General features: G+C 34.5%; 1 protein-coding gene across 3 annotated transcripts in view; it reads left to right on the plus strand.

Moving 5' to 3' along the window:
• Nucleotides 1-17956, plus strand: part of SUGCT (succinyl-CoA:glutarate-CoA transferase) — a 554158-nt gene that overhangs the window by 239025 nt on the left and 297177 nt on the right. For 2 of the 3 annotated variants that reach the window (XM_081101832.1, XM_081101831.1), the window contains one exon: nt 4533-4635. In XM_081101832.1, coding sequence (XP_080957958.1) covers nt 4533-4635 — 103 coding nt within the window. Of the gene's footprint in view, nt 1-4532; nt 4636-17531; nt 17797-17956 lie in introns of those variants that run through there. The other variant, XM_081101833.1, reaches the window with a different exon arrangement.

A 17956-nucleotide genomic window follows, 5' to 3' on the forward strand; every position in this document is an offset into this window, starting at 1 on the left:
CACAGATAACTGTATGGTGATTACCAGAGGAAAATGAGGGTGGGGGGAAGCAGAAGAGGTTATAGGGAGGATCATGGAGAATGGAAGGAATCTTTGTTTGTGTGGTGAATACACAATACAATATGTAGATTATGTTTTATAGAATTGTGCACCTGAAACCTATATAATTTGATTAGCCAGTGTCCCCTCTATAAATTCAATAAAAGGTGGGAAAAAAGAAAAGAGTTCAGTTGGAAAATGGACAAAAGATATGAAGAGAAACGAAAGAATAGAAATAAAAATATCTGAAAGCTTGTAAACTTATGAAAATATGTTCAATTTCTCCATTTGTGAGAAATGCAACTTAGAGTTACCACTTTTATCAGTTTGGCAAAACTTCAGTCTGACAATAACAACTTGGTAAGCACCAAAGGACATGGAGCTTGGTGGAAGCACAAATTGGCATCAACCACTTTGTAGAGGAATTTGGCAAAATATGAGATAGCTAATGACATGCCTGCTTTATGACTCTGGAATTCTACCTCTGTGTATAGCTTAGGGAATCAACCCTATAGAACAGAGAAACTGGATATAATGTGCCATTGCTAGGAGAAAAAATAAATTTAGAATTATTTCACAGAAACATGCCAAGTGGATAATAAAATGAATGAACCAAATCTACATTTGTGAATATGGATAGATCCTGAAATTAAAATGTTTAATAAGAAAAGTGAGTTGCAATATAAAATTTAAAAATACACATCCAAACAGATACACACCCTAAATATATACAATAACATGAATAGAGAAATGCACATGAACTTTTATTGGATGGTGGTTACTTCTGAGAAGAAAAATGGGGGAAGAGGTTAAGGAGAGTACAAAAGGGACTTTGCCTGTGTCTGTACCATTTTGTTTCTTAAAAGATATGAAGCAAATATGCTAAGACGTTAACATTTTAACAATGTGGGTGGGTGAAGAGATAAACGTATTTATATTATTTTCTATAGTTTTCTAGTCATATACTTCTTTTGGGCTTGTTCGAAAGGTTTCACAATAATAAAATAAAAAATAAATTTAATAATTTAAAAACTGACTCTCATGGGTAAAGTCCTAGATTTTCTTTTAAAAATCTTTGGGAAACATTGTTGTTATATTGAGATAAACTTCCAAAAACCTTTACGTTATGTGAACAGCATCTTTTCTCAAAGTTTTATATTCAGTTATTACTGGTTTATAGTGTAATGTGTTTTGCCATTCTTCATTGTTTTTGTTAAGTCTATGTAAGATGTTTGCTTAGCTTTTTCACAAAATTATTTAGAATTTAAAGGCACAGCTTTCTGGGTCTAGTCATCTGTACATCCAGAAAGTTGGCATGTTAAGAGGATGAAACTAATGTGTGCAAATCTTAAAATATTATGGGTTTTTGTTATACAAATATCAAAAGTTATTTTCAGAAAACTGTGGTTGGCAAGTCTACAACCCTACCATAGGGACAGTATAACAAAAAGAAGAGGGCTTTTAAAAAGTTAAATGTTGATGTTAAGAAATTTAAACTCAAGAAATTTAACCTCAATGTAGCTGTGTTTTATCTACCTAAATGATGCTGTCTGATTAACAGTACCCAATCCAGCATCAAGTAAATTCAAAAAAATCTACAACTAAATATAGGAGTTAATTTAGTAAATTCACAATTAAGTATGTATTGGTCTTTTTTATATATAGATATACGTATTTTTATTGATTTTAGAGAGGGAGAGGAAGAGACAGAGATAGAAACATCAATGATGAGAGAGAATCATCGATAAGCTGCCTCTTGTACACCCTTCCCTGGGGATCAAGCCTGAAACCAGGCATGTGCCCTGACCTGGAATCGAACCGTGACATCCTGCTTCAGAGGCCAAAGTTCAACCACTGAGCAACACGGCCCAAGTTCAAATTGTTTTTTTGATTTTCCTAGAGGAGGCTCTCGCTTTGAGGATCACTAAACTGGATCTAAGGACACCCTACTTGTTTTATCTTCCAGATTGTGTTTCTCTGTGATTTAGATCAGCTTTTTATAAAATTTTAGGAGAATTTTTGTGGCTAATAAAACATGTGCTTAATAAGTTTTTTTTTTCCTCTTAGATAAAGGAAAGGAATCTACATCAGATTAGATCAAGAGATAGATTTTCAGAAGAAAATGACTGATATATCCTCTGGGAGCAGTGGAATGCAGACATGCTCTGTCTCTGAGTTTAAGGCATCTATGAACAATTCCACACCCACACCCACACAAAGACGCAAACAGTGGCCACAACTGCATCTCCAGAAGCTGCCTCGCTCCTGTCTCATTTCCAAAGTGCATCCACTGTTTTCCATAACATAAAATAAATCCCTCTCTTTTGCCCAGTGGTGAAAAGCTTATATAAATACTAAAATTTCAACTATCCCCTCGAGCTTTCTCTTGGCAAGCCTGCAGCTATGGGTTTGTTTGGTTATTGACATATGTTTTCTGTGTAGATCTTCCAGGCCACTTGGGTGAGCCCAGTGGTGATAAATGCACTTGTCTGGAAAATTTAGCAGACTAATCATTATAACACTCTGTTTATGAAAACTTAAATAATTAACACTCTGAACGAAAAGGCTCTATATTTGAAGTATCTCTTTTATTCTTTCAACATACATCATTTTGGTGATACATATCTCTATAAATCCTCGAAAGTCTTAGCCAGGAGATGACTTTAACAGTCATTGAAAAGAAAATATGGATATAAAGGATTGATTAGTGCAAGATATTTAATCTTGCATTGTGGTGTTCCCATGAAGGAATATTTTTCAATATTTGGGAGTGAGATATTTTATTGTGTACTGAATAGGGATAATTAACATTACTAATCTGTAATTAAAATTTATAATGAAAAATCTTTATTTCTCATAATGGAGAGAAATGGGGAGGCATTATATTTAAAGACAATAATCAAGACATTCTCTAGCTGTTTGTAGAATAAGTGGATGCATGAATAGGATTAATTACATTCCTAAAATGTAATATTACCTACATAAAAATTATCAGATTCTTATTTATATGGAAATTTTAATGTAAAATAATAATGTAAATTATTTTATATAAATATGTAAACATTATAGTTCATGTAGTAGTCTATCTTTTAGAGAATACATTAATTCAAACTTTGTTTTTTTTCTTTCTTTGTATCTACTAGAAGGCAATCAGAGAAATGTCCTCAAAGTATTGATAGTGTTTTTACACTTTTTTCTATATGGAAGAAGTCCATTTCTCTAATATAATTTTCCATGGAATCTGTAGATCTGAGATGAATTCTAGCTATGTGTAAGAGCGCTGAATAGAAGTCCTTGAATACTAAACATTTCTCCTCTATTTGCACTAGTGAAGTAATTTACGTGCTGCCAGTAATCTACCTTAGCTAATGCTTTTAAAAAACCTTTCCACCTCGATTGTTACTTTAAAAATAATTTGCTATTTTAACAATTAGCAGTTCTAAAGTTCTTCATATATACAAACTATGACTGTCTTTGAGGATCCAAGTCTGTTCTGTCCTTTTTTAAAAGAGAAGAAATATAAAACAGTAAATTTCATTAATGAATTAGGTTCCCTTTCCTTCCTTAAAGAGAAAATGAAGAAAATCAAATAAGCATTTATGCCCATGAACTCGTTTTAAGTTATACTAAAAACAAAACAAAGGTAAAAGACTTTAATGAATTTGAGTGTTGTTGGATAACCTGAGATATCTGTCTTTATAAGTAATGTCTAATTTTTTTCTGATTAGTAAGTCACAGTATGGATAAATAAGTAACTGAGATTATTTTTAGTAATGCTTGTGGCTATTAATTCTGATGCACTGTGAATGAAATGGTGATAAAACATGTACCTTTCTTTTAAAACAACCACATTAGTTTATTTTTTTGTTTTGAGGAGTAATATAGTATATCAGTCTCTATGCCTGAGACCTAAAAAATACTTTGCCCAGTAATATGATATCCTCAAAATTGCAATGATATTATTTTTATAAGGAACTCAATGACACATTGAAACAATACAATTTTTCACATAATCTCTCTTCTCCAAGGGAATCTCTGTTAAAAAGTACATATGGACAGAAATAGGAGGAATCATGGATTTTCAAGAATTCTACCTGGTTGGCTACAATGCAATGTAAGCCATTTCATATAGGCAACATTCTCTCAAAACTAAGAGCAAAGATACTAGAAAATACTGCCATTACTGGTTGCTGTAAAAGAGGCTCACATGAGAAATAAAGTTGTTACCTTTTCTAAAAAATATATATTTTTATTCATTTCAGAGAGGAATAGAGATGGAGAGAGAAATAGAAATATCAATGATGAGAAAATCATCCACAGGCCACCTCCCGCATTCCCCCAACCAGGGATTGAGCCCGAAACTCGGGCATGTGCCCTAACTGGGAATCGAACCATGAACTCCTGGTTTTTAGGTTGATGCTCAACAACTATCACACTGGCCGGACACCTTCTTTAGAGTATAAAAATGCATCTTTTTTTCGGTCTCTTTCTAGGTTTGAAGAAGAAATGACCAGCAAGTGGTTACACCTCTTTGAAGGCAGTAAAGTCCCCTATGGCCCAATAAACAATATGAAGAATGTATTTGCAGAACCTCAGGTTTGCTTTTTGAAGTTTTTATTACACCATGATTAAAACAAAAATTTGCTTTTGTTTTCTATCCAGATTGATTCATATAAATATAAATTAGTCATTAGTAATACACTTTAATCATATAACTGGATATTTTACTGTTATGTTAAACTATGGGTATGAAATAGAAATAATTAGAATTTAAAATGGGCTGTCTACAATCATAATTTTATGTTTACCAGATCTAACATATTTCTTCAGCCGCCACTAAATAAAATTTCCAAGGTCAGGACATTTTTTCCCCTCTGAAAAATAGAAATATAGACCACTGAGAGGTTGGGGTCAGACATTCAGAAAACATCCTCTGTAAAAAGAAATATGAGAACTTTCACAGTTACAGCGTATTTCTCGTAATATGGCTCTCTTAAAGTGTACAAAGCAAGGCATAGTTAATTCCGCAAATGAGAGGCTTTTATATGCTTTGATTAATGTGTGTTATTCATGAAGAATAAATTGTCCTTGAATAGAGATTTGTGCTCTACCTTGATACAGGCTCCTTAGTGGGGCCCAGGGAAAAGGGTCAACTGAAAAAAAAAACCACAGTTCTTCTATAATATTGTTTACCTGGTTATTTTTAGATAGTGTCAAAATAATGTTTTTATTTTAATCAATATCATGGCAAGCGATTTATCATTTCTGAGATTCATATATTAATCCCAAAAGCTAGAAGAACTTCATTTCTCTGGGAAGGTTTCACTGTGATTATTTCTATATCTTGTCAGTTTTCAAAGTTTTGAATTTCTAGAGTTTTAAAAATCCTTTTGATTTATATAGTGACAGATCTTGAAATGAATTGTTGAAAATGGAATAGACATTTTAAGCTAATAGAACTTTGTTGAAAACTGACCTAACCCTTTACTTTGGTACCTTTATCTTACATGAATATATATATATATATATATATATATATATATGTATATATATATATATATATATATATATATATATATATATATATATGAAAATGTAATGATTTAATTCAATGTTTACAATATTTACTGAAGAAAAAAAGTGAATGAAATCAGGAATTCTGCTCGTGCTATTTTTCAGCCAAGATTGTGAGTACGGCAAGGCTTGGTCAATAAGTATTTGAAGTGAGGGAGCCCACTTGATACTCACTGCGTTTATGTGAAAGGGTCCCTACCACATCAGCAAATTAATTCCTTGTGATTCCTTGTGGTGAGGTAGCATATACACACTCTGGGAGTAGTAGACCAGACACCCCATCTTCTTACTTCATAACTTTGACTAAAAGGCTAATCTTTGGCTTTATGCTGTACTGGGACGGGGAAGGGGGGGGTAGTTGGGAGTAGGGAAGGGGGATGGTTGTTTTTTATTGTTACTTTTCTGCTTAAAACTGATACAAAGCTGTGTAGGGCTTTACATTTAACTCATTTGGAGGGCACATTTCTCTAGAGATAATTCCTGAGAGCTTTTCAGCAGTTTTGTTGCTCCACTTGTATTTAATCAGGGGTAAAGTCATTAAAGTAAAGAATGTCACCATAAAAAATCATTAGATATATTCTAACATTACCTATTTTTTAGGCTTTGATGAAAAAGGATACCCCCGTCACCTTCAAATTGTTCACTTTATGGGCTGGTTCAAATTGAATAGAGGATAATTAGAATTTTCATTCCCAAGTTTAATTATTTCAACTCTTTTGGACCTTCAAGAAATTTCTATTGTTGGTCTATGGTATATTTCCAGTACTTAGCTCAGTTCCTAAATAGAGAAGGTTGAAATTATCTAAGCTAGGATACCAACTTTTGCTTCTACCCCCAAAGGCTCTGAAAACTGCCTTCTTACACACCAAAAAATAGATTCTAATTGCTACAGTCCTAACCTCAAAAATTCTTAAGCATACAGTGATAGTTGTTGATAATTTTACTCTAGTTGCAAAAGTAGAGTTGGTCTCATATATAATTTTATTCTGTGGAATTTAAATGCTAAAATGTATGTATAAAATTTATCTGGATTTTTAGTAAGACTAGAGAGCAATGTAGTATTATTACATTTAAAAAGTAATCAAAGGCAACTATGGCAATTGTAAGTAGGACTTTTTTGCACAAGAGGCAAGGGCACTGTCTTTCCCCTGTGCTTGGATATTTGGCTCATTTAGAAAGAAGTGCATATAATTTTGAATTGTGAAGGAATGTAGACTGTGAAAAAAATCAGAGAGTTTTTTTTTAATTTTGTGTAAAATAACTGATTTTACACAAATTTAAATAGGGCATCTACAAGTAACTATTTTGATAGTTTATTCAAGAAACCTTTATTGTTGTTAATGTACTAGGCTCAAGATATTCAGTATGAGTTTGGTAATTTTCTTCCTTTCTGAAAAATAAATTCAAAATGGACTTCACTAGCAAATACTCAATAAATATTTGTTGATGCATGAGTCAGCGAATGAATGAGTTGATTCTCTGCAAAGTATCGATTTTTCCAAATGATCCAGTGACTGACAAGCTCTGTCTATGGGCCTGGCTGAAAAGCCTTTGGTTGAAAAGCTCAGGGACTAAGCATAACGTAATGGTGAAGACCATGGAGTTAAAATTGATGGGCAGTTTTATAAACTCTCTAGGTTTCAGCCTCCTCGACTGGAAAGTGGTGAAATGGGATCCCTCCTTTATATTGTTGTAAATGGTAAATGAGATCGTGTTGAGTAAGGACACATAGTAGGGACTGCCAGAGGTAAATGCTTAAGGAACGGGAGGAGCTCTGGGTTTGATGGTGCCCTTTGTGGTTAGTTTTTTGTGAAAAAACACTTTCTTTTACTTACACTTTTGTTTGATGGGTAGAGGCACACCCAGTGTACCTGAGGAGTTGGAGATCATTAGCTTCAAATTAAGCTCCAACTAACATCCTTAAAAAAAAAAAAAAACATCAGCAAACTCTATGCCAAGAAGTTCTCAACCCCTCACCGTTTCTGATGACTGAAAATCCTTTTATTTTTCACTTCCCGTGAAAGTATAATTTCCGTTTAAGGTGTCCTCCCTTGTTTTCCCCCTGAGGAGCTGTGGAGTTTCTTGGCCCTGGGTGCGTGCAGCCGGCCACTTCTGTTCAGGTGTGGGGCGGCGCTGCTGGCGCCTGGGGCCCAGCGCTCAGTGTGTGCTGTGCCAGTGCAGCTGCTGGTTCCACTGAAAACCGACTTGGGTGAAGTACAAGGCCTGGAACATGGTGCAGAACGTGGGACTTTGATGAGGTGAAAGGGGGTATGTTTAACCGCCCCCCCCCCAAAGAAAAACCCCACAAAAAGGTTTTGAAGCATCACCAAATAGGAGAGCATTTTCTGTGGCTGTACTTATCAAGTAGACCATTTACATTTCATCTGTGGTTTACAATTTCATCATGTTGGCAACAAAAATTTACAGGATGGCAGAAACTATTTCTAACCTAAATAATTTCATTATTGTCTAGTGTTTGGAGAAATCTTTTTTTTTTTTTTTACTTTACCTAAGCAGCAGATGACTTTTTTTTCTTTGATAGATGCAAGGTTCTCTACCCTCTATCTCTGATTATAGGCCTCAGAACTTTGCACAGTTAAATTGATGCTATAGGTATCCACTGATGAGTTAATCGGGAATACTATGGGAGGGGGTCAGGGAGTTGGCCTATATTTACTGATAATTTTTGATCCAAAACCTTTTTACTAGTGGTAGTTTTGTTGTTTTCTTGTCCCTCAGTGATAAATTGTGGAAAACCATTTGCATTATAGAAGTACTAGAGGCCTGGTGCACTAAATTTTTGCATGGAGGCGGGGAAAGTCCCTCAGCTCAGCTTGCACCCTCTTGCAATCTGGGACCCCTCAGGGGATGTCCTTCTGCAGGGATTGGGTCTAAACCAGCAGTCAGACCTCCCTCTCACAATCTGGGACCACTGGCTCCTAACCACTTGCCTGCCTGCCTGCCTGATCACCCCTAACCACTCTGCCTGCCTGATCATCCCTAACCACTCTGCCTGCCTGCTCGATTGCCCCTAACCACTTGCCTGCCTGCCTGATCGCCCATAACTGCTCTCCTGCCTGCCTGATTGCCCCTAACCTCCCCGCCACCATGTCTTCATCTAGAACAGCCGTGGGCAAACTACGGCCCGCGGGCCGGATCCAGCCCGTTTGGAATGAATAAAACTAAAAAAAAAAAAGACCGTACCCTTTTATGTAATGATGTTTACTTTGAATTTATATTAGTTCACACAAACACTCCATCCATGCTTTTGTTCCGGCCCTCTGGTCCAGTTTAAGAACCCATTGTGGCCCTCGAGTCAAAAGGTTTGCCCACCCCTGATCTAGAAGGACGTCTGGAATGATGTCTGGAAGGTCATTTGGCTCTCTGGTCTAATTAGCATATTATGCTTTTATTATTATAAGTAATATAGATTATCTGCATATAGATTTTAATAGTTGTTTTTCCAAGTGCTTTCTTAAAATATTTTTTTTAATCAGGCCAAGATTGTGCAGTACATTAAAGGAATTCTTAAAAAGCTTAAAAAACTTATTAGATGACCTCAGTATGGTCCCATTTAATGTACCCTTGGGAACATGTGCATGAAATACATTGTGGTTTGAGGTTTTCCAACCCAAATAAACTTAAAAAGAAAATGCAGCTTTTAATAGAAAATATTCAAATTCCTGCAAAAATAGGTATGGATTTCACCACTGAGAGGGTTTAAAAGCATCAGTATCAACCATGACAATCTAAAGAGAATGTGTTATCTTGCTTTCTGTATTTTGCTTAAGACTGTATGTTTGGCGATTCTAGTGTATTACTATCTTTGAATGAACTGCTCAATTAATATATATATATATATATATATATATATATATATATATATATATAACTGAACCTCTGATTCATATTATCTTTCCTTGATACGGTGACCTCTGGTCGGGCAAAGGGTGTCACAAAGCTGGTGTTACTTAGCAGAGCCTTCCCGCTTGTACCACACACGTTGAACACATCAGGTGTAAGACATCACCCTGCAGCATCACTTCGGAGAACTATTGGGAGGGAACTCTCAGAACTGAAACATCACAGCTGGCCCTGACTTTAACGAGTGCCAAACACCTGCAGGCTCTAAAAGGAACCAAAACAAAACCCCACCCCGTGGCAGCGCGCCATCCCCCAACAACCCGCATCACCATCAGAATGAATTTAACATTTTCTACAGAAACCTTATTCTTTCTGTCCCAGAAGGCCATGACAACTCCTTTAGCAAATCTTTTGTATGGGATAAATATGTCATAGAAACAAACAGAGGGAAGTATTGAAATATTTGATAGTTTAAAATTATCTGTTCTTTTTACATAATAATTTGTGGAAGCTTGTGAAGTTGGAGGTTTTATTAATCTCTAGGCTAGCTCATATCCCCTAAGTGATTTTGTTTTAGCACATTTTGGCAAAATATCTGAGCATCTGGAAAAAAATCCTTCAATATATGTGCCTTAAGCACCCCAAAACATAGACCTATTTGTCAAGCTTTTTCTAACACACACACACACACACACACACACACACAACTGGTGTTTTTTAAAGATTACCATTTCATAGACATTAGTTGATATTTACTAAAATGCAGTTGCATAGCCCTGGGAGGGTTATAAACAAAATTGTATCCTTGTCTCCGTGCTGCTGGGAAGTGCATACATGCAGTGCTCTCTCTGCAACTGGAAAGCAGTTGATGAAGACCTAGGGTAAAACAGTATTTGCAAGTAGACAAAGGAGATACAAAATACATTTTATGTTTATCTCTGAATACACATGATACATTTTAAATGATGAATAAGTTCAGAATCATTACATATGTCTGTTTTATGATACCTGGGTATAATATTTTCAATTTTGAAGAAACAATCTATGTTAGACTTCAGTGATTAAATGAAATAAAAATTGAAATTTTATGCTTCAATTTTATGTTAAAACTAGAGGCCTGTTGCACGAAAAGATTCGTGCAAAAGGCCTTCCCTTCCCCTGGCTGCCGGCACCAGTTTTTCTCCTGCACTCGGGACCCAGGCCTTCGCTCCGGCCGGAGGTGCCTTCAAGCCTCTCGTGGCTCCGGCGGCCGGAGCCACCTTCAGTCTTCGCGCCGCTGCTTTACATATGCAAATTAACCGCCATCTTTGTTGGCAGTTAATTTGCATATCTTGCTGATTAGCCAATGGGAGGCGTAGCGAAGGCATGGTCAATTTCAATCTTTGTCTATTATTAGATAGGATATAAGGTATTAGGCAATAATATTTAATTTTACTTGGCTGAGTTGAGAAGAATCTAAATGCAAAACAGCATGTGGCCCTAGTCAGTGCCACTAAGTGATTAGAGCATCAGCCCACACTGAAGGGTCATGGGTTCGATTCTTGGTCAAGGGCATGTATATGGGTTGTAGGCTCGATCCCTGGCCTTGGTTGAGGCATGAGTGGGAGGCAACCAATTGATGTGTCTCTCTCACATTGATGTCTCCCCCTCACTATCTTTCTTTCTACTCCTCCCTCCCTTCCACTCTCTCTAAAAATCAATGGGAAAAATATTCTCAGATGGGGATTAACAAGAAAAACAAAACAAAAACATCTTATGTGTTACTATGTAAGAGGAAACTCATTGAAATGTCACATAAAATTGTTGTTATTCTATGTTCATTTTTTCATATATCTAAGAAATTTGGATATACTAATTTCTTTGAACTATGATCTATATACACATACCTATATGTATATGTATTTAGATATTTATATATCCAACTGGAATGCCTTGAGCATTTCTTGAATGACATTGATGGAAATAAGTTTTTAGAATTTATGTTAAATTAAAGAAAAGCCTCCTTCCCTTTTCATCTTTTCATAAAAACATAAAGGGCATGGTTCAGGACAAAGGAAACCATAATCACTTATTCATTTTTTCATTCATTCATTCTTCTATTCATTCAGCAAATAGTAACTGAAGACCTATCATATAGTTTACATAAAGACTCCATCAAAAGCACAAAGACGAAGCTATTAAATATTCAAGGAGGATGCCTAGTCCAGTTCAAGGTAGAAAGGGAGAAATAGTAGGCATAAAACAGCATGAAATGAATTAACAAAAGCTTAAAATCTGACAAAAAGACTTTTAACTTACCAAAGAACTCTTTATCCTTTTAAATACTTATTGTAATTACTTTAATGTACTAGTAATAAGTTCCTTCTCAATGATTAAGAGGAATTTAATGGAGGGTTTCAACTTTTACTATTCAGTGATTTTTAAAATTATTTTTGACCTGGGAACATCTGAAAATTTTGTTTGTATTTTTTGTTTGTTTGTTTTTATAAAGTGTTTCTCTGTATCTGTCTATTTCTTTCTTTAAAACACAGCTTAATCCTCAAACACAACATAGACATCTCATATTTTCCTAACATTTTCAAAATATTTCAGAGTGGAGATACAAAGTATGATCATTGACTTTTCCTAAGTCGTGAACTTTCAAACCAAAGACCTAATGTATTTTTTTATAGGTAAAAAGTGAAAACCAGGAAAGTGTAACCTCAGGGAAGTAAAAATCGGAACCTCATGCCATTTTCCATAGTTCTGTATCAGGTTCATCCCCACCAGCAGCACAGGGTTTCCTTTCTCCGCATCCTCGCCAGCACTTGTCTGATCTTTTTGGTAATAGACATCCCGGCAGGTGTGAGGTGATATCTCATTGTGGTTTTGATTTGCATTTCCCTGGTGATTAGTGATGTCAAGCACTTTTCTATGTATTTGTTGACCTGGGAACATCTGAAGGTTTTTTTTTGTTTTTTTTTTAAGTAAATGTCTATTTAAGTTATTTGCCTATTTTTAAACTGAAATGTAGATTAAGTAATTTGAAAGTTCTTAATACAGTGGAACAATATATTGCCTTTATCATCTTTTTGAGGAATGACATCAAAGTGTTGATTCATAAAAATGGAACAAAGCATCACACAAAATTATATTTAATATAATTTCAGTTTTGTAAAAATAAGTATAGTTTTTTTAAAAAAACAATCATATACCACCTTTTTAATTAGGAAAAATGGTCAAAATAGTCTCATAGCTTGCCCTAGCTGCTTTGGCTCAGTTTATAGAGTGCTGGCTTGCAGACTGAAGGGTCCCAGGTTCAATTTCCGGTCAGGGCACACGCCCCGGTTGCAGGCTCAATCCCCAGCAGGGGGCGTGCAGGGGGGTAACCAGTCAATGATTCTCTCTCATAATTGATGTTTCTATCTCTCTCTCCTTCTCTTTTCCTCTCTGAAACCAATAAACATATATTTAAAAATATTCTCATAACTTAAATGGTTTCTTAAGTGGAAATTTAAAATGAGTTATTCTAATGAAAACACTTTTTATTATTTTTGTAGTTACTTATATACATAAAACATTTTAGTAGTACTGAACATGAATAAGATTGTCAGGGACTGAGCACATTTTATATTTTAAGAACTTTTCTAAAATGATTAACAATGAAGGAGGAATAGATACAAAATGGCATAGTCATAGTCTAAAGGGACCTTGGAATGGAATTCTGTTCTTTGAGAACTCAGCAGGTAAAAGTGGACCCGGAATTTGCAATTCATCTTTTTTATATTTGTCTCTTGTACTTTAGATTCATACAAAGAAACCACTGACAAATTTAAGAATATGAATATTTTCACTTATAATTTATTTGATAAGTTTTATAATTTGACTTACATTCAGGTGTGTGATCCATTTTGAGTTCATTTGTGCATCTTTGGGCATGGTGTGAGGTGGAGAGTCCCACCTATTATTTTGCATGTGGATATATCCAGTTGTCCCAGCATCATTTATTGAGAAGACTATTCTTTTCCCATTGAATTTTCTTGGTACTTTATGATAAAAATCATTTGACCATTAATGTAAGGGTTAATTTCAGAACTTTGATTATATAGGAGTGTCTTACTTCCACACTTGTATATATTTATTAAATTTTTAAATGTTGATTTTATTTGTAAAATAAAAAAAATACTTTGCATAATTTAAGCTTCTTCATATTTATTTATACTTGTGTTATGGCCTAACACAAGATCTATTCTGCTGAATGTTCCAGGTATTCTTCAGAAGAATGTACATTTTTTGGCATATTTCATAGATGCCTGTTAGATCTTATTTGTGTATTCCATTGTTAACTCTTGAATTTCCTTGTTGATCTACTAACTGATCATAATACCCATTTCTGAAAGTTGGGTATTGAGGCCTGCAACTTATGTTGAATTCTCTATCTCTCCTTTCAATCAGTTTTGCTTCATGTAGTTTGAGCTCTGTTGTTATGTGCATATATGCTTATCGTTATATATTCCTGATAGATTGTCCCTATTATCATCATGAAATGTCCCTTTTTACTTCTAGTAACTTTTTTGTTTTAATATATATTTTAAAATATATCAATATGTATTTTTTGATATTAGTATAGCTGCCCCCTTCTCTGTCATGGTTGCTGTTTGCATTATACATCTTTTTCTATCCTTTTATTTTTAACCTACTTGCATGTTTGAATCTAAAGTATCTCTCTCTCTTTTTTTAGTTATTTACTTACTAGTTTCTCTTAGGCTTGTAATATACAACTTAATTTATCAGAATTGACTTCAGTTGCATACTGACTGAAATATGAAAACTTTGTTACAGTGAAATATGAAAACTTTGCTCCTATATAGTTCCTTTTTTGTGTATATAGATATGAAACATCTATGTATATTGTGAACTCAGCAATTCACTATTATAATTATTACTCTATATGATGTTATATAATATTAAATATTCCAGGAAGCTGATAGAAGAAATGAGAGCCAGCCTATATTTATGAATTTTTTTATATTAATTTTATTTATGCTGTCTTTTCTTAATTTCTTCCTATGGCTTTGGGTTATAGAACTGAGTTGGATCTGATGTCCTTTCCTTATTCCAGTTGAGCTTTTTGCTTTATCTACATCCCTGTGCTATTATTGACAAAAATAGGCTATTTCTATATGTGATAGGCCCAAGAGTACACTTATATATATATATATACTTTATTGCTATAACTTTTTAAATCAGTCAAGAAAGGAGAAGTATGCAATTATACTTTAAAAAAATAATCGCCTACATAATTATATTATTGATATTCTTTCTGTATTCTGTGTGTGGATTTGCAGTGCTTTATGGTATCATTTTCAGCCTAAAGAATTTTCTTTCGTATTCATTCAAATGTAAGTCTGCTACTTAACAAATGATCTGCTTTGGTTTATCTTTAGTTTAGCACTTTAGCTTCATTTGTGAAAGATAGTTTTGCTGGATATAATATTTGGTAGTTTGGTAGTTTTTTACTTTCAGCATTTTGAATATGTTGCTCCACTGCCTTCTGACTTTCATGGTGTGTGATGAAATGTTAAATATTAATCTTACTGATTAATTTTTATTTTGTTCCTTTCAGTATTTCCTCTTTGTCTTTAAACATTGAGTATGGTGTGTCTGGGTATGTGTGCATCTCTTTACATTTATCCTACTTAGAGTTCGTTGAGTTTCTTAGATGTGTAGATGAATGCTTTCATGAAATTTGCAAAGCTTTCAGCCATTTAAAAAATATTTTCATCCCTTCCTCATATCTCTTTCTGGTACTCCTATTATTTGTATGTTGGTATGCTTAATAGTGTCTCACATTTCTCTGAGACTGTTCATTTTTCTTCATTTTTTTCTCTGTTCTAGGCTTGCATAATCTCTATTATCTATCTTTGAATTTCTGGTTCTTTCAGTTCAAATATATGGCTGTGCCTCTCTAGTCAATTTTTCATTTCAGTTACTGTACTTTTAGTACAGTAACAGAATTTTCATTTGGTTCCTCTTAATAATTTGAATATTTCTATCTCTTTGTTGATATTATCTCTTTGATGAGACATTGTCCTCATATCTTCTTTTAATTCTTTAAGCATGGTTTCCTTTTGTTCTTTGAATGTATTTATGATAGCTGCTTTGAAGTCTTTTCTTCTAAGTTCACCATCTGGGCCTCTTCAAAGGCAGTTTCTATTGCCAGCTTTTTCTTTCTATTTATTGGACACACTTGACTATTTCTTTGCATGTCTCATAATTTTTTGTTGATGTCTAGAAATTTTAGATCCAGGAGTTGTTTAGACCCAGGAGTTGTTTTACTTTCTGCTTACTAAGTCAAACATCAGGGACTTGGCTGCACCAATCCTGTGAAGTCTATTTTCCCTGTAATGTATAGCCTCTGCTGTCCCAGCTCAGAATATTTCCACTTATTTTTATCTTTAACTTAGGGGTCACTCTTGGGTTGGCATCAGCCACTTATTGTTCAAAGGTTGCTCTTAGCCAGCTAGATTTTTGTTCTTCATAGTAGGGTGAGTGTGACTGGGAGGCTGCTATCACAGTACAGGGAGTTTATTTCCCCCTACTTTCAGCCAGAGACTATTAGCATGGGGATTCCCCCTGTGATTGCTTCTGAAGGAACACAATGTTGTATCTGCACACTATTGTCCTGACTTTCAGGGATAACTGTGGTTTTATTTTTCAGTATAGCTTCTGAAGCATTTCGCTTGGGTCTGAGTAGCTTACTATTAAGTCAGTGTTTGTCAGAGATTATTGGGCATTGGTGATCCATTCAACTTCTGACCCCTCTCCCCTTTCCAGGAAATCAGGGTGGGGGATATGTCCACACTCTCTTTGAGTGTTATGCATTCTCTTTCTCATTCCTTGCTTCTGGCGCTTTCTCTGCCTGCATCTGTCTTAGTTCGTTCGGGCTGCTATAACAAAAATACTATAGACTGGGTGGCTAATAAACAACAGAAATGTATTGGTCAAATTTCTGGAGGCTGGGAAAATCCAAGATCAAGGTACTGGCAGATTCAGTGTGTGATGAAGAAGGCCCATTTTCTGGTTCATTGGTGGCCATTTATTTTGCTCTGTCCTCTCATGGTAGAAGGGGTAAGGGACTTCTAAGAGGTCTCTTTTATAAGGGTGTAAATACCATTCATGAAGGCTTTGCCCTCAGGTTCTGGTCACTTCTCTCAGACTGCACCTCCAAATGCCATCATGCTGGAGGACCCAGTTTCAACAAATGGGAACTTGGGGGTGGAGGGGCAAAAACACACTTCTTGGTTTTCTATGTAAGTTCAGACTAGGGATATAGCATTTTTTTTTTAAAAAAAGGTAAATTTAACACTTATATGGTGGCATTTGAATTCTGTTCTTCACTAATCCACTTGTTGCTATTTAGTTTTGAATTCTTGAGTAGCTGCTCCAGGTATTCTGTCTAGGTTCTATAGCCTCATTCAGTGGGAGATGTATAGGGTACACTTGTTGCTCTGTAGTATCTGAACTCAAATGTATCTATTTTAAAGAAAAGTTTCTTACTATTTTTTAAAAATTAGATCATTTTTCTTGAAGAGAAGTCTGAAATAGTTGTTAGTTGAAGTGCTCAAAAAGTTTATATACTTTATAGGTACTTATTTATGCAAATAAGTAATTGGAAACAAAATATAAAAATAAATTGACTTAAGAAGTTAATAAATAACTAACTACAAATTTAAAACCCTAATTTTTATATTGCTTGTGGGGTAAGCGAATGTTGTAATTTTGAACATTTACGTTAATATATTTACACTAATACACTTTTAAATGCTTTATATATATTGGGGGTTTATTTACTTTTTTAATTAAAATAAAGCGTTTCCCGATAAAAAGAAAAAAGTGTAAAGTGGCAATGGGGCAGTCCTCTATAGAACACGCAAAATAAAATGTTAAATTTCAGGGTTCCATAATTTAAAACAATGCTTACAAAAAAAAAATCAGAGGATTCTTATATGCCATTGCTTTTGTTTTCTCACAATTCAAATTCATTGATTATAATTCTCCCTTTGCTGTTTTAGGGACATGAAACCCTGAGTAGTGTGAAGCCTGAGCTATTATTGATATTTCTGCATGCCAGCTGAGGTTTTATTTCTGATGCCGGAGGAACAATAAGACAGCCTCACACTCAATCAAGTGTTCCGATCTTCTCCTCACAATTGTAGTTGATCCCTTGTCAAGAATTTAAATGAAAGATAATTTAAATTCATTTTTTTCTTTACCAAACAGATTTTTGCTAATTTATAAAATGTAATTAAAATGTTACCAGAATGCAGTTACTCTTGGAAATACTTCTCTACAGATTCTCATTTTTGCAAAATAGATATGTCTCATTTAACTTTTATGAAAAATGGTTAAATTTTCAAAATTGGTTTCAGATGCTCTCCAATTTCTTAGTGTTACACAGTAGTGTCAATAGTTGCTGTAAGCTCTTCTATATCATCAG

This window comes from Myotis nattereri (assembly GCF_964212035.1).
Source record: "Myotis nattereri genome assembly, chromosome: 11".
NCBI lineage: Eukaryota > Metazoa > Chordata > Mammalia > Chiroptera > Vespertilionidae > Myotis > Myotis nattereri.